Source organism: Brachyhypopomus gauderio, unplaced genomic scaffold, assembly GCF_052324685.1.
Source record: "Brachyhypopomus gauderio isolate BG-103 unplaced genomic scaffold, BGAUD_0.2 sc128, whole genome shotgun sequence".
Classification (NCBI taxonomy): domain Eukaryota; kingdom Metazoa; phylum Chordata; class Actinopteri; order Gymnotiformes; family Hypopomidae; genus Brachyhypopomus; species Brachyhypopomus gauderio.
The window spans coordinates 456,495-480,753 of record NW_027506949.1 but is presented as its reverse complement, the minus strand read 5'-3'; the positions used below and the strand labels follow the sequence as shown (position 1 = coordinate 480,753).

At 42.2% G+C, this 24,259-nt stretch overlaps 2 protein-coding genes across 2 annotated transcripts; one reads left to right on the top strand and one right to left on the bottom strand.

Annotated features, from left to right (window-relative positions):
- The first annotated feature begins 3,705 nt into the window (after positions 1-3,705).
- On the top strand, positions 3,706-9,984 carry LOC143498987 (uncharacterized). Its single transcript, XM_076993909.1, has 5 exons — positions 3,706-3,760; positions 8,564-8,840; positions 8,949-9,096; positions 9,186-9,390; positions 9,653-9,984. The coding sequence occupies exons 1-5, from the start codon at positions 3,706-3,708 to the stop codon at positions 9,955-9,957; spliced, it is 990 nt and encodes a 329-aa protein (XP_076850024.1). The 3' UTR covers positions 9,958-9,984.
- LOC143498996 (uncharacterized) lies at positions 9,851-14,168 on the bottom strand. The gene is made up of 5 exons (XM_076993929.1): positions 12,669-14,168; positions 12,081-12,271; positions 11,213-11,306; positions 10,914-11,116; positions 9,851-10,827 (listed from the first exon to the last, which is right to left on the bottom strand). Exons 1-5 carry the CDS (start codon positions 12,938-12,940, stop codon positions 10,634-10,636), a joined length of 954 nt encoding a protein of 317 aa, XP_076850044.1. The 5' UTR covers positions 12,941-14,168; the 3' UTR covers positions 9,851-10,633.
- Positions 14,169-24,259: the final 10,091 nt, after the last annotated feature.

Below are 24,259 nucleotides of genomic sequence, written 5' to 3'. Positions count from 1 at the left end.
AGAGATTGTATTCTCCCGTGGGGGTCGCTCTCATGGACATCAACACTAGTGGCAGCGCCTGAACCCAGTCCATGTCTCCTGCTGCGCACACCTTGGCCAGTTTAGTCTTAATGGTCTGGTTGGCTCTTTCCACCAACCCCTGTGACTGTGGGTGGTAGACAGTGCCAAACTTGTGGGTTAGGCCCAGCTTTTGTTCTACTTCTGCCAAGTGTTTGTTATCAAAGTGGGACCCATTGTCACTCCTAATCACTTTTGGTAGGCCGTACCTGGGAATCAACTCATTTTGCAACCATTTTATGACTGATTTTGAATCTTCCTTTTTGGTGGGTATAGCTTCTACCCACTTGGTGAATCTGTCTACCATGACCAGCAGGTACCTGTACCCCCTTACCCTGTTGTCTGGCCCCATGTCTGTGTAATCGATCACAATCTCCTCAAATGGCCCCGCGGGCACTGGGTATCCTCCAATTCTCACCCGGTATGGTTTCTTCACATTGTATGACTGACAGATATCGCATTCGCTCACGTATTGCTTCACGTGGTCTCTGAGGTATGGATGCCACCATAAACATTCTAATTTGGTCACCATGGCCGACACTCCGGAGTGAGTTGGCCCATGTGCTTCGCATAGTATCAATTTCATCTTCTCTAAGGGCAGAACTACCCTCCCTTCTGGACTCCTCCAGAGTCCTTTAGTGACTGTGGCTCCCCGGTCTATCCACAATTGCTTCTCATAGACCGTGGCTTGTTCTTGGATCTGTGCCAGGTGGCTCTCCGTCAACTCAGGCATGTTATGAGTTTCCAGCAACAACAAGCTCTGTGGGTTGTACCCTCCAGCAGCTTTGGCTGCTCTGTCAGCAGCTTCATTACCTCTAGAAACAAAACTGTCATTACCCTGATGTCCTCTTACCTTTATCACTGCCACTTCTTTGGGTAACATGATAGCTTCACTCAACTCATGTACTGCTCTCAAATGTTTGATTGGCTGTCCTGTGGCGTTAGTATACCCATTATCCATCCACCTGACTAGTTCATGGTGGATGACCCCGTGCACGTATGCTGAATCTGTGTAAATGTTCACAATCTGACCTGACGCGTGTTCCAGTGCTCTAGTGAGTGCGACCATTTCTGCCAGCTGAGCTGAAGCTGGTTGTGGAACCACTCCTGATTCCACCTCCTCCCACTCTTCCCCACATGCTTGTACCACAGCGTAAGAGGCCTTCAGTTCGTTACCTTGTCTCCAACAACTCCCATCTGAACAGAGTTCCCATGCTCCTGGTTTAGTAATTCTGACCTTGTGCAGTTCTGGTCTGAGCTGAATGTATCTTTCTGTGGCGTCAGCGCAGTCATGTGGTGTCGCATCTTCGGCTACTTCAATGTTATCAGTCAGATTCACAAGTTTTGACGCAGTGTTGTACGTGATGTGTGGCTGTGTGAGTATGGCTTTTATCTTGTTCTGTCGTGCTCTTGACAAAGAAAAGGCTTGTGAGTTTATGAACGCCATTACTCCGTGATTGGTGCTAACTATTAGTGGGTGACACATTACCAAGTGTGCTGTCTTCTCTATCGCTGTGGTGAGTCCTGCCATGTATGTTGTGCATGGTCCTGTTCCTATCACTGGTTGATCTAATTTGGAACTGTGAAAAAATAAAATGTTCCTTCCTTCACTCTCCCCCTTCTGAAAGAGACAAGCATGAACATGATTGTCTCTTACAGAAACATTTAAATGAAAAGGTTGTGTGTAGTCTGGTGCTGCTAATTCAGTAGCGCTAGCAAGTGCTTGTTTCAGAGTTATGAAATCCCTCTCTGCCTCAACCGTCCAGTCAAGCTCCACCTTCCCGTTACTCAGACCTTTTGACACTGCGAGTTTTCTGAGGCTGTGAGCTAAATCACTGTAGTTAGGTATGTAGTTGCGGCAGTAGCCTGTCAGGCCTAAAAATGACATCATTTGGGACACTGTAGTGGGCTTTGGAAATGACAGTATTGACTGTCTCTGATTTGGAGTCAGGGTGTGACCTTTGTGTGAGATGTTTCTCCCCAGAAAGGTGACCATCGGCCTGGCCACCTGGAGTTTTGACTTGTTCACTTTGTAACCTAATTCAGCTAACAATGTTAGAATGGTTATGTTGTCTCTAAGGCACTTATCAGGTGAAGTACTAGCTATTAACAAATCGTCCACGAACTGTATTAGTACGGTGTTAGAGTCAATCAAATCATTGTCAGTTAATCTAGACAGATCTTTCAACAGACATTGATTGAAGATGCCTGGTGAGTCTTTGTAGCCTTGAGGTAGCCTGTTGTATGTGTACTGTTGACCTTTAAAGGTAAACGCAAAAATGTCTTTCACATTCTCATCAATTGGTATAGAAAAGAAAGCATTAGCTAAATCTATGCATGAAAAGCTGCAGTGTTCAGTCGTTAGGTTCTGCAAAGATCGATAGGGGTCAGGTACTGGTATGTTCTCAGTTACAGTGACATCATTAATGCGCCTCAAATCATGCACCATACGATACTCATCTTTTCCAGGTTTTTTAACAGGTAGTATGGGCGTGTTCCACGGTGACGTCGTGGGTTTCAGAACTCCAACTTTGATTAAATCTGCAATGGTGTCTGTAATACCTGCCATGGCTTCTGGCTTGATTCGGTACTGTGGCTGACGAACGACTGTTTCTCCTGGCTTTAACCTAATAGGAGCCATGTGGTGTGATGCACATCCTACATCTACCTTTGTCGTGGTCCACAAGTTGGCTGGGACCGTCTCTAGTTGTTCTTTGGCCTGGGGGTGATCCAACAGTGCTCTGCCGTGTGTGGCTGTCAGGGGCTGGTTACAGAAGTACGCCAAGTCACTGGTGTCACATGCGACTCTCCAGTACTTACCATCCGACGTACCCTCTACCCCTGGCAGACAGGTTGGGCGAAACTGTTCCTTCATGGCAGTGGCCAGCATGGGGCCCAGCTCACGAGGTTCGTGTCCAGCCGAGACCAACAGCGAGACATGTGGTAGTGAATCCTGCTGGTCCGGGTTTCTCCAGTACGTCATCTGTTCTCCTGTTAACACAACTAGTGCAGCCACACCTTCAGGTCCAAAAATCATTGATTCACAATTTATATTTTGTAATTGACCTTCAATGTTATTCCACAGCTGTCCGTAAACCCCATCCTCCCCTCTGATGTAATTAAAAGTGCAGTGTGTGCTGTCTATTGGTGGGGTCATACTCTGAAGTGACATGAACCATGGTTTCCATAAATTAAACGTGTAAAGCAAATTTTTAGCAGTTGCTTGTTCCTCAGGATGTTGTAATGTGGCCCAGTAAATGTGAGCTGGGCCGTCCGCTGCTTGTTGATTAAGTATTCTGAGGCGCTCATCGTGGTTGGTGACAGAGACTGCTAATTTACCTTCACTCGGTGTGCATTCAATAATAGCTGAAAATTGACACAACAAATCTCTACCTAACAAATTAATTGGGCACTGTTCTGAAAACAAAAATGTGTGCTCGACCTGTGGGCCTGAGCCCACTGACACCTTCAAGGGCACAGTCAGTGGCTGCAGTGTAGTTTTTCCCAGAAATCCAGTAGTGGATAGTGACATCTTCGACAAGTAGCCTTTCCACTTCCTGTCTGTTAAGACTGACGTGGTGGCTCCCGTGTCGACTAAGAACTCCACTGGCTCCCCCTCCACCAATAGACATACAACTGGTTCACTGCATGTGGGGGAACTGGACATCGGGCAGCTTCATTGGCCACCAGGTGGCGCTGGCATGTATTGCATGCCAGGAGGCACAACCTGTTGTCCTTGTGTGAGTGCGGGTTTCTGCTGGTAATTTACGTTTTGGGGTTGCTGGTACTGTATTGGCTGTTGATACTGTACTGGTTGTTGCTGCTGATACTGCATTGGTTGCTGGTATGCTGACTGTTGCTGCATCGGCTGCTGGTACAGCATTGGCTGCTGCTGCTGCGTCATCGGACAATCTCTTGCCCAGTGGCCCATCTGGCCACAACCAAAACAGCCGTTGCTTTGTGTGGTTTGGAAGTTCCCTGCTCTGCCTCCCCTGAATCTACCTTTGGACCTGCCTCTGCCTCGGTATGGGCCTGCCTGGGCGTAGTAACCGGGCTGTTGTGGCACCGCCCAGCTGTTGACCTGTTGTGGCATAACATAAGGTTGCATCATGGGTTGTATGGGTTGCATCACTGGTTGCGCGGGCGGCTCTACGGCCACTGCCTGTACAGAAGTGTCTTCCTTTGACACTAATTGCTTTTTAGGCTTTGAATTGTCCCTTTCCCTTAACAATTTAAGTAATGCATCTTTCATCAACTTATCGGTGTTTCCGCCCTTCTCTGCCTCACGCTTCATATGGTGTGTAATTGCAGCTTCCCATTCACTGTCTTCCTTTTGATCCAGCGCGACCACATCTTTCAGTTTCGTTTGCACTCCCTCAGATAAACTCGCCACGACCGCTGCTCTGTACATAGCCCGCACTGGGATTGATTTATCATGCCTAACGCCAGTTTTAGCTTGCCAGATTTCTTTGCACCTATCTAAGTACGACATCGGGTCTTCATCTTCTTTAGGTTTAACCCCTGATAAGGCTGCCGTGTCAAACGTGTCCTGATTCTGCAATCTCAGCTGTCCCCACAAAGCACTTCTTATTCTACCGAACGGAGCCTCATCGGCCAGATGCTCTGTTCCAGCCGCCTTCTCGGCTGTAGACAACATACTTAAAACTCCCATGGCTTTAAACAATGTTCTTATGTCTCCCAAACCCAACATGTCCCCAGCCGTGTACTGTTCAAATTTAGACAAGAAATACTGAATGCCCTTTTTAGGATTGGGTAATTTATCTATCATAGTGTGCAAATCTCTGTGTGTCCACGGAGCGTATGTGTGTGCGTAACTGCTCCCTGGTACTGCCATTATCGGATAATGACCACCAGGGGTCGACATGTTCTTGGCTTTTGATCGCGTGACTACACCGTGCCTGTCATAGTAGGCGGGCACTCTCACCCATTCCTCGGATTCAGACAGGTTAATACATTCATCTCCCACCTCGCTCTCCTCTGAAGAGGGAGTTTTCACTCGTCTGTTCGCCCCACCCTCGTCATTCTCCGCTTCCCATTCTAAATTTTCACCAGTCACAATCAATGTATCTCTACAGTCAGGTGTGCCTCTATTTCTCCTTTTATCATCCGCAGCGCATTTCTTTTGCTGTCTCGCACGCTCTTTTCCAACTTAGCCTCTTCCTGCCTGATGGCTTTCTCCACGTCACAGACCACTTTCTCTGCTCTGTTCAACGTCTGTTCGAACCGTGTGGGGGCACTCAGACTCAAACTCTCAGCCATTCGCTGTTCAATTCTTTGCAATGCATCACTTATCTCTGTTTCTCCAGTTTTCTCACGCGCACAGTCTTCGAGCCTCGCTAGTCTACTCTCTATTTTGTCCATAGCCACATCACTGACAACCTCCATTACCACTTGTCTCCCCTCATCACATTCACGCTCTCTCACTGATTTTGGACGTGCAGAAGCCCCGTCCACATCAACGTCACTCATTTCACTCACAGACACAGGCGCCATCAGCGCTGCACGCGGACATTGAGGAGCACCGGGTTCACACGCTTTTTCTGCATAGGGAGGGGGCACAGGGAGTTCTGTCTTTTTGGTTTCAACTCGTTCTTTATCATTAATATTTTGACAAATTTTCCGAAATGTTCTCACATACGACAAATAAGTTTCAGCTTCTTCCAGCTGGATTTTACGCTTTTGCTTAGTTAGGGCTCCGCTAGCCTCTAATCTTTTTTTTCTCTTTATTAACCTGTGTGACCCAATGCTTCTCGATCTGCTCCCAATCAACCTGAGACACACCACGGTCGTCCGGGTCTGGCCACAACCCTTCGGATCGCATCTTTTCAAAACATTTTTTCACATACATCACTGTGTCAGACCTCATTCTCGGCACAGCACGTTTCTCCATAGTATCAACCAAATAATCCTCCAAACCCTTAATATTATCCATGATATAACTCCGGTTTTTAAACTACTTCCAAATTACTTTTTCTGCAATTCGATTCCGTAAATTTTAAAACTTTTTCGTCGTACTCACTAGCACTTTAATACCCCCGAATTAATTCAGTAAACTTTATCACTTTATCGTCGTGTTCGCAAGCGCTTTAACTCGCCAGCGCGCACCCCAAGGGCAGACAGACACAAGTTAATATCTCCACACTCCAAACAACTCCAGCTCAACACAGCTCGCGCGAGTTTCACTTCCAGCACTTAAATCGTACGTTTACGGAGCGTCATAAACCAAATTATAATTTCATGCATGAAGATATATGATAATTTTTGTTTTACACTTTAACCTCTTATGAAATGTTTCTCTTGTGCTTGTGTACACAATGATGAACATCTTTCTTGGGGGCTCATGCAATTTACTCAGGGGTTCAAATGTCCTCTCATAAGAGGCTCATGGATTTATGGGCGTGGGTTTGTAAGTCCCCCAATGAAAGGCTCTCAAGTTTTATTATAGCACGTATGCTCAAACAATTTATACAGGTCTTTATTCAACATAAAACCACACGGTACATGAAAACCAACCCAACACTGCAATTTTGCAAACACGCATACACAGATACAGCTGTAATTTCACCAATCACGCACGCAATTTCAACAAAACACACGGGGGCCCCCCAAAACCGGCTGAGCGCGTCCTCCGGAATTTCTTTGAATATATATTATTCTTGGAATCCCAGGCTACCTACTCATTCTACTCATTCATTTAACCGTGACCGAGCGCGTCCTCCACCGTTCTCTTTTTTTTTTTTTTTTTTTTTTTTTTAGAACAATAGTTCCCCTTTTTTTTTGAACGTGGGCTACCTACTCGTCACCTGAGCGCGTCCTCCACCGTTCTTTTTTAGAACCAAAGTTCTTTTTAAGAACGTGGGCTACCTGCTCTTTCTCTGGGCACGTCCTCCACCGTTCTCTTTTAGAACCAAGGTTCTTTTTAGAACGTGGGCTGCCTACTCTTCAACCGTTTACTGCAGTTTACAGGGCGTCCTCCTCCCGACTTTATGAGTCGTAGGGCAATCCTCCTGTCTATATATCGAGTTTGTAACACGTATACAATTTCAATACTAAATTTACAGAGAGTATTTCGCCTCGACCATTTAGTGACTGAACTTTAATTTAGCCTATGACGTAGTAACATCAGCCAATAGGAGAGAATGGCTCCTTACCTTTTTTCAGACCGCGCGGTTTAGTTCAGTCACCTCACGGACGGATTGACCTCCTCTCTTGTCCTAATTGCAGAATTCGACTCCAGCCAAAAACCATCCTCTGCTACCAATTTGTTGGGAATTTTCTTCTCCGACCCAGACGGGCCCCAACACCGCCCCGATGAACCGACTGGTTTTTGACTGAGTGGTCCAAGCAAAGTCTCGACAACAAAAGTTCTTTTAAAATGATTTATATAGAATATTAATGAATGCAATATAATAGAAGTATTCGTGGTACAAACTCTTCAGTGCACTGGTGCTAGTTTCCTAGGAATCTACCTAACCCAAGTGGATCTCAGCAGTGTCCAAGCGAAAAGCCTCCCGTGCTGGGCGATGTCCTTTCTTTCATACTCTCTGTCCATAAGTTTCGAATTGTTAAGTTTCGATAACTCCCCAATCCTGGCTGCTCTCCATGGAAATTCACCTGCTCCTCTTCTCCCAGCCTGTGTGTCTGGTTATCTAAAAACTGCTTGCTACACATCCTGCACTGAATAGGCCCCTTCTGTTCTCCTCAAGGCCACTGAGGCCTCCTTACTCCTGCTTTCCCACAGTCTTCCTGAAAAACACTAAATTGACACATCAAGTTATTAGCCTTTAATTTTCTTTTTTCCAACAAACCTCAGAAAAAGTCCCCCAAGCTAGGACTGAAGTGGCCGGTTCGAAATTATTGTTCTGTTTGGTGGTGAATTATGTTTTCATATTAAACTGTTTGTCCACTTGTCTACCTTTCTAGTGTGAATTATTAATATGGATAAAGTTTGGAGATGAATGTTGTGAGGATAATATAGGCTAGTTTTGTGTATTTTGTGTTTGCTAGGCAAATGTAAGGCACTGTTTCCTGTTGATCGAGTAGGCCTAGGGGTTTTGATGTGACGCTAAGAAAAAAAAGGTTTTTACTTTTAATACTTAAGTATTTTTGAAGGCAGATACTTTTGTACTTCTACTCAAGTAAAAAATTGAGGTGAATACTTTTACTTTTACTTGAGTAATATTCAATGCAAGGTAACTGTACTTTTACTCAAGTACATAATTGGTGTACTTCGTCCACCACTGGGTTTGTGATGTATGAAACAGTAACATAGACAATATGGCTTATATTAGCAGAATCCATAACTAAATTGACTGCTTATATATGTTTTCTAGACAGGGCCATCTTTCGGACGTAAGATGATGACAGGCTATCTGTTTACAAAGGGAATTCACGTTGCAGAGCGACGTGTTGGGGAAGTACTGAGGACAACGCATCCACCTTATCACGAAGCCAGGCGTCAAGTAAAGATAAAGCATATTGCCAGTTACCAGTGCTTGTTTATGCTTTGCTTACAATGTCTTTCTGTTTAAAACAGACACAGTGAATGGTCTCACTTTGCTTTTCAAGGGGGCACGTAACCTCAATCCCGTTCCATACCATGCGGAATATGTGGGCCACAAGCTTCACATGGATCAGAACGAGAAACTCGTAATGTTTGGGGTTACTCACGTTGTGGCAGTTGATGGTTTCAGCCGCAAGGTTGTTTCTCATTCCACTATGCCCATAAAAAACAACCTCATAATTTACGAGGAAGTGTACAGGTATAATTTCAGTTAAAACTTGTGTTTATATATATATATATATATATTAAAAAACAAAAAAAAAAGTTTCTTAAACATGCTGTATTTTGATGATTCCCATTCATCCAGACCTGCCGTCCTTGCTTATGGCATGTGGGATCAGATCAGAGTCGATCATGGCAAGGAGTTTTACTTGTCATTATTCATCCAGGAGATGCTGTCATCATTCAGGCATAACACAATACGGATGCCCTACCTACAAACCGCATCAACTAGGGTATGAATTTGACCTTAATGTTTATGTCTATATAATTTTTTCAACCCCTGGTGGATTGTATCACCTTAATATTTTTATTCCAAACTCAGAACCACATTGTGGAACGCATTTGGCCAGAGATTAACGGACGCATCAACTACCCACTTAAAACTGCTCTTGTCCAGTTGGTGGATCAGGAAGCAATAGACATGGAGGACAGTGTAGAGCAATACTGTGTATCCAACCTCACCTGCAGATTGTCCCACATTGGTGTTAGCAGAGTTGTAGACACCTGGAATGCACACAGGATTCCAGGTATAAAACAACACTCCAGATCCAGTCTACACACTTATATTCAATATTCATTAATTTCTTTCTTCTTTTTAAATAATTTGATATTACCAGCTACCATTTATATTAGCATTTCATGATGATCAGTAGAAAGTAATTAAATAACTTTTAAATAAACAATTTTTCTGCTTAAGTCACCATTTTAAAGATACAGGCTATTTGGCATAGACAATATGAGTGAAGTAAAACCCTACTAATCAAAACATTTTGTTTATTCTTGCAACAGGGAAGGGTGTTCCAAACCACTTTGCTGCAAGTGGGTGTCCTAAACAAATAGCAGAGGAGCTACTTCCACATGCATCACAAGCAGCAGACCTGTACAGAGAGCAACTGGGATCCTTCCTTACAAGAAATTCCATATTTGGGATGGACCCTTTTTCAACAACAGAGGACAGGGCAAGCGTAGAGAGACAATTTGCAGAGACTTATCCAAACATTTCTTATTTATTAGAAAAAACTGTTAACAATGACTTCACCCATTTCAAAGATGCATTACTACATCTGATCAATTTAACAAAAAGATTTGCATGAAATATAACATTAAATCAGATGCCAGCTTTAAACAAATCTTGCTACACTGGCTTAAATTAACTGCTCATGTACAAGCAAATTTAGGAAAGAAACAAAACTAAATAAGAGCATGTGGGGCTATGCTGGGAAATGCAGACAACAAAAATCATATCACTCTGGATAGTTTATGGACAGCAGTGAAGAATTGGTGAGAAGCAATTGCTTTAAATAATTTGTTAAAACTTTAGGAATGTGTGATAGTGTTCAAGACTATAGGAGCTACATAATGCTGATAAAACACTACAAACTGGTAGTATGTGTCCTATTTTGGCTCCATTTTCACTTTGTCAGTTTTCATTACCGGAGAAAAAAAAACTCAAACATTTGAGCAGTTATTTTTGACCATGTAGAATATATCAACACGTGATAGCTCCTCTTGTCTTGAAGACAATCTCACACCATTTTATCACAATTTCCTAAGGCTTTTAATATGAGGAACTACAGCTTAGTGTGTGGCACTGCACTGTCCTGTTGGAATATCAATCATCTGTTTTTTATTTTTGTATTTTCCTTTAACTGAACACTATTGTGTATTTTCTCCATTAACTGAACACTAGAGAAAAAACATGTAAACACTGAATGTGGGGAATACTTTAGACTACTAGTATACTCCAAAATATTGTGAATTTTGTAAACATTAGTCATCTCCAAAGGCATCTCTGAGGGCAAGTAATACATCACATAGTCCTAGAACCACATGGACATGGCTGGCGAAGTTTTCAGCTCTACACCTCAGACACTGTGTGGATGTCCGTAGCCACTCTTCATTGCACAATTTGCAGCCAATCAGGCTCTGGCAGCAAACAGCAAACATAGGAACAACCATGGGACCTGCAAGATTAAAGACATGTATAAAGAACTTTACCTATTTTTTTTTGTGTAAATGCTGCTTTCAAAGTTATGAAATACCCACTTACCCTTACACACAGCACAACTTAGGGCATCCTTTATTGTTTTTGACTGGGCAGATGTCAGGATAACCATGTTGCTGTTGGTCAGGGCCAGTTCAGATAACTCTCGGATTGTAGCTGTAACAGTGTCTAAGCCTTGAGATGCCAGCAACAATTCCTCAATCTTCTCAGTGACATCACCTAAGGCTGAGGTCTCCTCATCTTTTCGACTGACCATGTAAAAACATACACAGTTGTACAGTTTGTACAATTATACAGTATCTCTTATTTGAAAGAACAATCCATATATGGAATAAAATGTTTACCCCATTCTTTTTCTTTTTGTTCCTTGAAGGCTCTGAAAGTCTCGTTCGGTCACTGCTAGGATCTTTCTTGCATTCTGCTTCCAGTACTGAGACCCTGGAAAGACCATGCTTTCAGTAAGCAACATAAATAAATGAAAACAGGCCAAAGTCAGAATTGAGAGATTTATTTTCTGATATGCAATTGGCCATTTCATTTTTTTTTTTTTGGCTGATCTGTGTTGAACCTTTATATGGTAACAACCTGAGGGATAGTAGTGCACTCTTATGCTGTATATGCATGTTGCTTCTATGCTTGTACTACAATATTGCAGCATAATTATACACAACTCATAGTGCCTGTTGCCGGTTAGTGTTGTAAAGTGTATTTCATTCCTATTATTTAAACAGGCATTTTTCACTGATAAATTTACAATGCCAATTTAGAGCAAACAGTCTTTTACATTGACATTTCTATTGATTACATTGAAAGTTTGGCTAATAAAGGGTTGAAAATGTGTTGTGATTCATGTGTAGTTAAAAAAACTAAATCAGTCATGGAAAAAATCAGCATGTGTAGTAAAAAGCCTTAAATCATAAGCAATCTATTCAATTAGTGCATGAGTGGGCATTCTCTGCAATCTATCTGCAAAGTGCCAGTGTGGTTGCTGTTTTTAGTCCAAGCTAGAATTCACTATTTTAATTATTTGCACAACTGATCATGTGACCTCCTGGTTGGTCAGAGCAAAAACCAACAGACACACCGGCCCTTTGCAGATAAGATTGCCAACCCATGTGCTAGAGCATCTGAGGAAATTAATGTATGTTGAAAACATATTTGTTCATAATGTAATTAAAAAGGTAACAAGGCAAGTGAAAAATTGGTGAATACCTTTGGTCCCCTCTGATTCCAAGATTGCATTGCCCTGTGCATCAGTTAGAGTTATGGGATCGTAACTACCAAGTGCCTCCTGAACTTTCCCAATGATCCCCTGAACTGTTGCTTCACACTCCATGAATCTTATTACCACCATTCGACTAGGAGCTAGCTTGCCTCCAACCAAATCAGCAATGTATACTGACCTGTTAAAAAAAATCCCCTTTACAATAAAGCACATCATTAATACTGATTTGTAATAAAACTTTCAAAAAAGGACTTTATGAAGCATTACACATTTTATAGAAATACAGAACATAAAATGTATCTTTAAAAAACTAGCTGAAAGATTAAAAATAATTACAAACATTGCTAATTCTCCAATACATTTACTTTGGATTACTTTTTTTCTAAACATGAAATCAGTTGATTTAAAATGAAAGTTATTCTTACAATTGTACCCATATGATATTTCAGCTCTGTAAGCGGTTACATTATTTACTATTTATTTTAATGATTACTACTGTTCCTTTTTTGCAAATTTGCACATATTTATATCAGAAACATATGCCATCATCTATGTAAAAAGACAAACATATTTACCTCTGAAAATATTTTGTGGTCATGCTTGCTCTTGGTACAGAAACAGCAGCTGGCAGGCCAGAGGATCCTGCAGCAACAGGTCGCATGAAAGTAAAAGGGTGGCTGGAGTTAGCAGATGGGGTAGCCGAAGACTCCATACTCTCCCCATGTACTTCATAGTGACACCTTGCGCTGAGATCCAAAGAGTTAAAAAAGCCAGAGGACGCAGGAAATATTGCCACATTCATGTCATTTGTTACGTACAATGACTGAGATGAGACCTGCAAAAACATAGGATGAAGTTTAGTGTTATTGTATTTCCTTCTGAACCAGCTTGTTAACTACACTGTAAAACTTATTTAACCTTGCTGTAAAGAAGTATAGGGGTTTATGTTGTACTAATAAATGCTTATTTAGTATAGTTTACAGTTGAGTTTAACAAAATACGTATAAAGTACCCGATCCTTCAGGCAATTATTGGTAGTCAGGGCCAGGGGATTCACATTTTTGTTTTTTTTATAAAGTTTGGTCGCTTCTCTGAGCCTTCTCCTTTATACTGTCTCTCTCCAATAGACCTGTTTAATAATGTCAAACTACTAGAATGAACCACAATCATATACATCTCCTCCTTTTTATCATACAAATCACTATCACACCACTGATGCTCCAACAACGATTAAGTGGGGGTTAAGAGTGCATCACTCAACCTCAGGTTGGGCAATTATTTATTTTTATTTAAACAATATTTTTTGATATAGGTATATATAATAACTCACTTTCATTTTTGTTCATTCATTCATTTATAATTTTTTGTTGGTCAGGTTTTGTTCAAAATATTTAAAGTTAAAGGGAAGGGGGGGGGGATTCAAAATCATTGCTCTTTCATTAACGAGAAATTAAGACACTAAAGAATGTATTATTTGCATTAATTGTGTTTGTGTACTTTAACAAATATAAACAAACGGTATGCATTCCTTCAGTTTTGCACCAGCATTTACATTTCATCCAAATTCCCTTCTTCAATTTAACTAATGCCTTCTGATACTGCCTTCGGTTATAAATGGATAGAAAAACATATATAGCTAAATCTTGTCTGTTAAGTGTTTGACTTACTTAAATATTAATTAGTTTCGAATGCTCATCCATGAGCATGATGACGTTAATATTAAATAAATGCGCCTCCATGCCGCTAACGCTAGTTAACTTGCTAAAAACTTGCTAACCAGCTTAATTACGTCAAAATCACCTGAAATATTCGCCCTATCTTCTCAGAACTCATGTCCGATTCTCTAAGAGACACTCTTCTGTTGCCTTTGTACACAATATAGTGTGTTTCTCCATCATGCTCCATCGCGGTTTGTGCTGCTATGCCCTGCGCCCTGGTGTACTTAGCAGCTACCGCGTCGACCCGTGCACAGGTTTACTTCCTGTTGAAGCAACTTAGGATAAGTAAAATACGATTTGTTTTTTCCATTTCTGTTTATTTCTTATTTGATTTTCCGTTCGATTTCTAAAACTGTAAAACGAAGCTATTTCTCATGTTTTCTATGAACAATAAAAAACCAAAAAACTAGAAACGCCCCGTTTTCCCATTTTTCAATAATGGATTCTGAAACGAAAATCCAATGACCAAAGGTACACGGACCGGCTCTGAATCCGATTTTTAATTTAGCTATTTTTGTTTGGATCATCAAATAAAAAACTGAAAAATACAAGCCTGGTTTGTTTTTTTGTTATTATATTCAAAACGAAAAACAAAATAATGAATGGTTTTTTGATTTTCCGATTTTGATTTTCAGTTGAATATCAAATGAACGAATGATACACGGATTATTTTTCTGTTTTTTATTTGATAATCCAAAAAAATAGCAAAATAAAAAAACGGATTCGGAGCCGAACTTGATTTTGATTTTTTTACTTGAAAACGAAAACGTTTGAAAGTTGAAAACATTGAAAATGAAAAAGAAAAGTGGAAAATGAAAAAGAAAATCAGCCAATCCTCCTTTTTTATTTTATTTTTGTCACATATGACCCATGCTCGAGTGAAACATTAAATTTCAAATTAAGTGATTTCATTTTATTTTTAATTTTGTCATATTTTCACACGTATGAAATGGCAAAACGGCATTTTCATTTTCATTTTAGTGTTTTCATTTCAGTTTTATTATTGGCAGGATTTACCTACCATACCCTGACGGCCTGCACGGTCGTTCGCGAACGACACAACACTAGAACTTTGAACAAAGCCGAACTTGGAGAACGGACAGTATACGGAAATTTTGGGTGACAGAGTTTCAAGAAGTAGCTTTATTCTTCGGGTTGATCTGTGTGTGTGGATCAACAGTAAGTCTAAGTTCAACTGTTATATTCGTGTGATGTTGCATTTTGTATCCGTATATTATAGCGGTAATTGAGAGTGTAATCTCGCAGTAATACGACTGTTAGTTGTGATTATTAATGGGATATTGTTCCATCATGTGTATTACTATGCATATTGTGTGTATTACCATGTATGTTGTGTGTATTACGATGTATAGTCGTGTTAAATACGTTTGAGTTAATGAGAGTTGCTTCACGGCATGAATATAGAGCATGATACACGCACGAGGTGTTCACGTGATACTCGCTCCGGTAGCATGTGGTTAATTTTCCTGTAGCGCAGTTGTACTTGTATGTTTTAAGTGTGAGTGTTAAATGTGAGTGTTAAGCGATTGCGTTGTGGGTTATAGTTTAATGATTATTATATGTTTATACAAATTTTCATTGCAGAACCACACAGATTTGCCAACATCTAATAAAGATGCAAATACGCACCCAGGATCGGAACTCCTTTATTGTTAATGGTCTTGGGCAGAGACCCTTTGTAATGGTTCAACATTTTCACGAATCGCCAGGATTTGTCAGAATCCTTTAAGGGAGATAACTCTCCAACAATAAAGCTGTTTTACATTTTTTGTTCTGTATTATGTTGTCGGAATATATGTAATTTACAAGAGAGCCAGTAACCACAGTAGTAACCGGAGCAGTAACCACAGGGGAACAGCCGGGAGCAGACCGGGCCTGACCAGTCCCCGACCCAGAACCAGCCGTCCTCACTCATACACTCAAACTCTTATATACATTTGCCCCTATACACCAACACAACACCTTATATACACCCCTACCATGCACACACCCACACCCATCCTCATTCACATACACACACACGCCCCCAAACTCACCTTCACATGTAGACCCTCACACATATACACCTACACGCACATGCACAATCATCCCAACATGACTTCCTCCACACATCCGACCACACCCATATACACTCTTGCGCGCATGGGCACCCCCAAATGTGCCCACACTCCTATACACACACATACCCATATATTCCCCCCAACATGTACTCATTCAGCTACCTGTATAAAAAGATAGGACAAAGACACACATACATCCAAACCAACAGACCCTCCGCGGCGGGGGCAGATGGCTGGACTAGCAAGGATCGGTAGTAGTTCCAGGACGCCACCAGCCCGGCCTCGCGCCTGCGACCCACCCCCGCCCCGGCAGGGAGCAGGAAACGGGTGAAGGAAGGCCTTCCCACCCCTCCACCCCAGTGCTGTGTTGTGTGTAGGTGTATATGTATGTGTGGTAGTGTGTGATACTATGGTGCAGTTAAAATTGAGGGGACAGGTGTTGGGACCAACGTGGACAAAGCCCCGGGCCACTGGCCAGCGTTTGTCCACACCGTCCTCTGGAAGTGGAGAGCCAGTTTGCTAGCTGGCTCATTGAGCACCGAGCTTCACTGCCCCACCGGCTCGAGGCAGGGAGCGGTCGACCCGGGGAGACCAGGCGGGCAGCTCTCTCCGTCACCGCATCCAAGCCCAGATCCCCACCGCCCCCACCACAGAGAACAGCCGGTTTGGACATCCACATTACACCTAAACACATATTCTCTTTCGTATACGTATACACCCACACACATTCATCCCTTATATATATCTCAATACAACATATAAACCCCCACACGTTTGTCCCATATACACAACACACCTATGTAATCACCCACGGCCATATCAATCGCACATCAAATGACAGCAGACATCCCCAGGGTTGAAGACAAGCTGGTCTGAGTCCGGAACCCTGCGCCACTGGCCCACTCCAGATACCCCCGACAGCCACCGCCCCACCCCCACCACCCAGGCACCTCAGAGCCCCAAGGCCCAGACCCGACGCCCCGACACAAGGCCGATCGACCCACCCAACCCAGCGGTGCACCCGTAGCGGCACAGGCCACCCCGTGCGGGCAGGGCCCCAGGCCTCCCTGACTAGCTAATGGAACTGATCAGTGGGAACCAAAGAGAGTTAAATTCTTCCAACTGGTCTTTGGAGGAAGCAGACATTCTCTCCAGGCAGATGTGATTGAGTAATAAATTTTTGTAATGAGTAATATTCAGGTCCTTTTTTGCTTTCCAATTGATAAGAATGGTTTTCTTGGCGATGCATAGTGTAACGTGAGACCTCCGTGATAAGCGGGAAAAGCAGAAAACAAAAGCAGAGATAAAAACTCTGAAAAGCAACAGAAAATACACGGAGGAGAAAACTCGATGTGTCGGCAAAAAGGAGAACAAATGAACAAAATAATAAACTTCAGAAACGAAAAACACACGGAGGAATGACTCAACGTGTCAGCGAAACCCAGACGCACAAACGAACAAAGTAACAAACGCCAGTGAAGGGCAGCTGGCTGAAGCGTGATGCATGGAAAAAATAACTAAGACAACCCTTCAAAGAAACAAACGATAGGAAGGATAAAGAGGGTGAAAACTTGAGGTAGGCCAGGGAAGGCGCAGGAGAAAAACTCGAAAAGAATAGCGTGGTAGCAAAGACCAACACAGAGAACCTGGAGAGAATACCGGCTGGCAGTACGAGCGAGAGGCAACGAACAACTCAGCAGTGAGGCACTGCAACTGTGTCTGTTATATAGGGGAAGGCACAGCTGCAGGTCCTCACTGCTGATTGCGTCTCGCTTGCGCATTAAGTCGCGCACTCCTCCTCGTGATGACAGGAGGGGCGGTCCTGGACCCAGCCCTGACAGAAGTAGGTAGAGCGCGCCCTCTTGTGGCGACAGGGGGAATGGTCCTGGACCCAGCCCTGACAGAAGTAAGTAGAGCGCGTCCTCTTGTGGCGACAGGGGGAACGGTCCTGGACCCAGCCCTGACACATAGGGCAGTAAGAATTGTGTGTGATGTGTTTGCATCTACAGCCAATTCACTGACGTCTCCTAGGATGCACAGTCTGGGGGAAGTTGGGATATAGCATTTAAGCCACGTGGACAAGTCTACACATATTTTCTGCCAGAATTCCTTAACAGGCCTACAGTCCCATATAGCATGCATATAGTGATCAATTACATTGCCTGTACAGTGGGTGCATATGTTTGACTGTGCTAGGCCCATTTGGAACATCCTTTGTCCTGTATAGTGTGTTCTATGAAGGACTTTGTATTGTATAAGTTGTAAGTTGGGGCTTTTACTTATTTTGAAAATATTTGTACATATGTCTGTCCAAAAATGTTGATCTGGATTAATAAATAGATCTCGTTCCCATTTGGCTATTGGAAGGGAGATTGAATCATCAAATTTTAACAATAATTTATACAGTTTTGATAATAATTTAGGAGTATCTAGATTTAAAAATTCAGTTACCCATGCTGATATTTCTAAATTCAGTTGATTGCGGTTAAATCTCTGTTGAATGATGGATTTTAATTGTTGATATTCAAGAAATCTACTGTTATTTATACCATACTCTGATATAAGTTCCTGAAATGTGACAAAGTTTCCATTTTTAATAATATGTTCTAAATTTTTTATTCCCTTATCATGCCATGATGTGAAATGTAATACTTTCTTGTTCTGACAGACTGGATTGTTCCAAATGGGTGTTAGTTTGCATGGGATGAGTGGAGACCGATTTAATTTAAGGAATTCCCACCAGGCTGTCAGTGAAGTATTTATACTGAGGCTTGTAAAACAGTCCTGACGCTTAATATTAGGGCTAATGTAAGGGAGGTCTGAGAGTTTTAATTTCCCGCAGAATGCTTGTTCTAGGTCCAACCATGGGCTGTCTATTAATAATAATAATATAATAATAATATGTTTATTTTATATAGCGCCTTTCTCAAACCCAAGGTCGCTGTACACAAATGAAAGGGGAAAAATACAGGGCTTAGAAAGAGCGGAAATATTGAGAAAAGAGGAAAGTCTTGAGTTGAGTTTTGAAAGTAGAGAGAGAGTCAGAGGAGCGAATAGAGGGAGGTAACGAATTCCAGAGGGTGGGGGCAGCAACACTGAATGATCTGCCACCCATAGTAGAGAGTCTGTGTCGTGGGACAGAGAGCAAACCTAGGTTAGAGGACCTGAGCTGACGTGATGAGGTATGAAGGTGGAGAAGGTTGGAGAGATAGGAGGGTGCAAGACCATGCAGAGATTTGAATGTTAGGAGTAGGATTTTATAGTGAATGCGTTCAGAGATAGGAAGCCAGTGTAACTGATGGAGGATAGGAGTGATGTGTGCAGATTTCTTTGTGGACATTAGAACTCTGGCTGCAGAATTTTGTATCTGTTGTAGGGGGCGAAGTGATTTAGCAGGTAGACCATAAAGCAGGGAGTTACAGTAATCTAGTCTGGAAGTAATGAATGCATGTACCAGGGTTTTGGCATCTTTTAGTGAAAGTATGGGGCGGAGCCTGGAAATTTTGCGGAGATGGAAAAAAGCAGATTTACGGATAGAGTTTATGTGTGGGATGAAAGTGAGAGAGGAGTCGAATGAAACGCCAAGATTTCGCACAACAGAAGACTGGGCAACCTGGATATTATCAACAGATAGACTACAGTTGGAGAGGGCAGAGATGGCTGACTTGGTGCCGATGATCATGAACTCAGTTTTAGTAGGATTTAGTTTGAGGAAGTTATTGTTTAACCAGTGAGTTATCTCCTGAATGCAGGACAGCAGTGTGGTAGGAGGGAAAGAGTCAGAAGGGTGGAGATCCAGATACAGCTGTGTGTCATCCGCATAAAAGTGATAGTTGATGTTGAAGGAGTGAATAATGTTACCAAGAGGAAGTAAGTATGTAATGAATAGTAGGGGACCAAGAACGGAACCCTGTGGTACTCCCTGGGTGACTGGGACAGAAATGGTTTTGTGCTTTCCTATACTGACAAACTGAGATCTGTTAGTAAGGTAGGATGAGAACCAAGAGAGCACAGTGCCGGACAGACCAAAACTGGAGAGACGTGAGAGGAGTATTTTGTGATTAACTATCAAAAGCAGCAGTTAAATCAAGGAGAAGAATGACAGATGCACGCCCAGAGTCAGAGGACAGGAGCAGGTTATTCAAAACACTGAGAAGAGCAGTCTCAGTGCTGTGTAAGGGACGAAATCCAGACTGGAATGTCTCAAAGAGATTGTTGGTGGTGAGAAAAGCCTGTAACTGTATGGCGACAGCTCTCTCAAGAACTTTAGAAATAAAAGGTAGATTGGAAATCGGTCTGTAGGATTGTACGTCAGAACTATCAAGAGAAGGTTTTTTAATAACAGGAGTAATGGCAGCCGTTTTAAGAGAACAGGGAACATAACCAGTGGAGAGAGAGAGATTAATGATATGTGTTATAGGAGTACTTGTGTCCGAGAGACAGAGCTTTAGGAGTGAAGTTGGGGCAGGGTCAAGTTGACTGGATGAGGATTTGGACTTAGAAATAATTTCGGCAGTGTTGCTGACAGAAACCGGAGAGAAATGAGAAAACAGAGTGTTAATAGGACTGGGAGGAGAGAAAGAGAAGTCAGGGGAGGGTGAACTAGGAAAACCTTTGTTTATGGAAGTAATTTTATCTTGGAAATGGTTGAGAAAAGAAGTACAGATTTCAGGAGAGGATGAGACTGTATGAGTAGGAGGGCAAGAATTTTTTTTGACAATAGAGAAGAGATGTTTAGGGTCATGTCTGGAGCCATGTATAAGGTTGGAGTAGTACAGAGAACGGGCAGATTGTAGTGCAGATCTGTAGGTGAGCATATGTTCAGCAAAGGCCATAGCGTGAACATGAAGACCTGTTTTTTTATAGAGACGCTCAAGGCGCCTGCCGGTCGATTTCAGTGTGTGTAGTTCAGGGGTGAACCAGGGAGAGGTGTGCGTGGATGGTACAGTCCTCGTCTTAAGTGGAGCGAGTGTATTGAGGATGGCAGAGACAGAATCATTATACAAAGAGACAGCATCCTCAACGTTAGATATGTTACAAATCGAAGTGAAAGAAGAAGATTTGAGATGTTTGGAGAAGGCGAGAGTATCAACAGCAGAAAGATTACGAAAGGATATTGTCATTTTAGAGGGGGTCTTAGGTATAGGCCAGCAGTGATAACTTTGTGGTCAGATATACCCAAGCCAGCACCAGAGATGTTATTAACAGTACATCCAACAGAACAAATTAAATCAAGAATATGGCCCTGATTATGCGTGGGAAAATCTACATGCTGAGTTAAATCAAAACATTTGAGCAGAGATAAAAATTCAGTGGATAAAGATGAAACAGTGTCCATATGGATATTAAAGTCTCCGAGTAGGACCAGAGATGGAGACTTGGAGCTAGCGATGGTAAGAGGTTCACCAAGTTCAGATAAAAAGTCAGCAGTGGACAGTTTAGGTGGGCGATATATCAACAGTAAAATCACAGTGGACAAGCCAGACACCTTTAAAGCCATATATTCCAACGCAAAGACTTCATGTAGTTTAAGCAGAGTTAGTCTCACCTTCTTGTTGAAAATGACAGCTAACCCACCACCTCTACCTGTTAGTCTAGGCGAACAAAAGTATGTAAATCCAGGAGGAGAAGCTTCATTTAGGAGCATAAAGTCCCCCTGTGTCTGCCAAGTCTCCGTGAGAAACAGCATATCCAGTTGCTTATGTTCAATTAAGTCGTTTAGTAGAGTAGCTTTGTTTGTGAGCGAACGGCAGTTAAATAAAGCTAGATTAAACAGACCAGATGAATCGGAGGATTGGGATGAGATAGTAGCTTGTGGGACAGGGCGCAAAACGCTAGTGTCGACTCCACGGCTGTGTTTATATTTCCTGTAGCCACGGCCATTTGACCAAACAACTGGGATACAGGCTGATAGCTGGAGCAACCTAGGTCGAGTTTTACTTGATCGGTGTATGTAGCGCGGTCGGCGATTAAGTCCGACAGAGCGGCAGTAGTTGTATACGTCCGAGTCCAGACGGTAATGCGAGCGGAGAGAGCGCAGATCGTCGGATGTGTATACAATCCTACAATCTTGCCCATCCGTCCCATGGAAAGCTGAGACTACATCCCCAGATCCAATAAGGCAGACGACTAAGAGCAGAAACACGGCAGGATTCATATTCTACAGCCGAAACTCAAGTTCCCAACACAGCACTGAGGTGAGGGAGCCAGCACAGGAGCTGGATTGAAGACAGGGTGACGCGAACACAGCAGATATCAAAGGATTCAAGTCCACCGATTGGAAATAGGCAGTAGTAGTTATTGTGAAGTCCAAATAACCATAGGTTTGATACAGGAGAAAGTAGGGTTGCAGCGGTAACCGGTTTCACGGTATACCACGGTATTAAAATGCACGGTTATCATACCGTGTGCGTTTGCTTATTACCGGTAAAAAGCAAGCCAGCGGAGAAACTGACCCGCGCATGCGCAACTCCGCTCCGGTTCAGCTACTCAGCACACAGCAGTGAGAATGGCAGAAAGTGCATCAGACTTAACACATTTTTTAACAAAAAAAAAAGCTAAACTAAAATCAGTGGCGAAAATGACGTAATCGCGGTGGCTCCGCCCGTGCGCGAGGGTCTCGCGCGCTGTCGATTCGCGAGGTCGTGCACCTCTCGAATTTTGTAACTAATGAACAAAGTCATGTTTGCAGGATTCATACACGTTTAAAAGGTGGAATTAAAACACTTGTACGTCACTTTAAAGGTCCGTTTCAATATTTCCCAGCACCTTAAACTTAATTAAGTTAAATATTTATACATATACTCGAAATAATTCGCTTTTTCATCACATTATTTAATGGTTGTTTATTTCCAAAACGCCCAATCTTAACGTCTTCACGTTCTCTCATGTTTCGTCCTGGAATTAAAAGAGGCTCGTATTTGTTAACGTAAGACAAAAGAACTGTGCGGAGTCGCTTGCTACGGTCACTAGTGAAAGTATAAACCTAGCTTTTTATGGTCCTTGCTTTCACTGGATGTGAAAGACGCTATTAATTTACATGCGTTCAAATTCTAACGTACCTGTTTTTGATATGTTAAAACCAGACTCGGTGTGAAAACCTTAAAATAGACATCTCTATTGTGATGATGTCAGAAATAAATCCTCTCTTCCTGCAGTATCTGTTATAGTTATAGTTGTATAGTTGTACTGCCAAGTTATATTCCAACTTGGCAGTACAACGGACGTTTACAACAGTTGTTGATCAGACACTGACCCAGGCTCAGTTTATCAGATATTAAATAATTTAAACTTAAATAATTGTACTGAAATCCATGATTTAGGTTTCTCTAATTTTGCAGTATTTATATAAACATGTGTACGGCTTATTTTTTTAAAGGACACATTTTGTATACAATAGTTCCAGGTTTCTACAATAAATAGTTAATTGAACAAAAATAACTTGTTGTAATTTCTTTAAGGGTCGGTGTATCTTTTAATAATATACAAACTAACTGTGATACCGTGATAACCGTGATACCGCGGTATTTTCTGAGACGGTTATCATACCGTGAAAATCTCATACCGTTGCAACCCTAGGAGAAAGTAATGAGAAAGTGAGACCGGGAGGAAGCGGCAGCCAGACGCGCACAGCGTTCTGCAAACCCGGAAGCATTTTAAGTCATATTTGTTCCATTTTAAAATGTACTGTAATCTATTGGCTAAGACATATTGATAAAAATTTGGTAGTTCTAAGCCACCATTGAGTTTTGGCTTTTGCAAGGTTTTCAGACTTATTCTTGATGGTTTGTTTTTCCATAGGAATTTTGAGATGTTTGAGTCTAGGATTTAAACCAAGCGGCAGAGGGTTTATTTGGGATTAGTGAGAATAAATAATTGACTTTGGGTAGAACCATCATTTTAATGGTAGCAACTCTCCCTAAGGGTGATAGTGGGCAGCCCTGCCTGGTGCCCCTCTGTAGAGTGAAGCTTTGTGAGGTGATATCGTTCATCCTAACATGTGCATTAGGAGAGCTATGTAGGGTTTTGATCCAGTTTATGAAGGATGAGCCAAATCCAAATTTGTGTAGTACTGATAATAAATATTTCCAGTTTACCCGGTCAAATGCTTTTTCTGCATCTAAAGATACAATAGTAGTCTCTATTTTGTTAATTGTGCAGTAGTCTATTATGTTTATTAGTCTGCGTGTATTGTTGGCCGATTGTCTACCCTTGATAAAACCTGTTTGGTCTGGATGTATTATAAGTGGGGTGATTTTCTCTAATCTTCTGGCAAGTGCTTTGCAAATAATTTTAAGATCTACATTTATGAGTGAAATGAGGCGATAGCTGGAAGGAAGTGTAGGGTCTTTGCCTGGCTTTAGAAGT

What these genes read in the sequence shown, in the direction of transcription:
- LOC143498987 (XM_076993909.1), top strand. Translation starts at nt 3,706, where the DNA reads ATGTGGGGGAACTGGACATCGGGCAGCTTCATTGGCCACCAGGTGGCG. An exon ending in TACAAACCGCATCAACTAGG is followed by an intron (nt 9,097 to 9,185) that starts GTATGAATTTGA and finishes TTCCAAACTCAG; the next exon opens with AACCACATTGTGGAACGCAT. An exon ending in GAATGCACACAGGATTCCAG is followed by an intron (nt 9,391 to 9,652) that starts GTATAAAACAAC and finishes TTCTTGCAACAG; the next exon opens with GGAAGGGTGTTCCAAACCAC.
- LOC143498996 (XM_076993929.1), bottom strand. Translation starts at nt 12,940, where the DNA reads ATGTTTTTGCAGGTCTCATCTCAGTCATTGTACGTAACAAATGACATG. An exon ending in ACCACAAAATATTTTCAGAG is followed by an intron (nt 12,272 to 12,668) that starts GTAAATATGTTT and finishes TTTTTTTAACAG; the next exon opens with GTCAGTATACATTGCTGATT. An exon ending in GGAATCAGAGGGGACCAAAG is followed by an intron (nt 11,307 to 12,080) that starts GTATTCACCAAT and finishes TGGTCTTTCCAG; the next exon opens with GGTCTCAGTACTGGAAGCAG.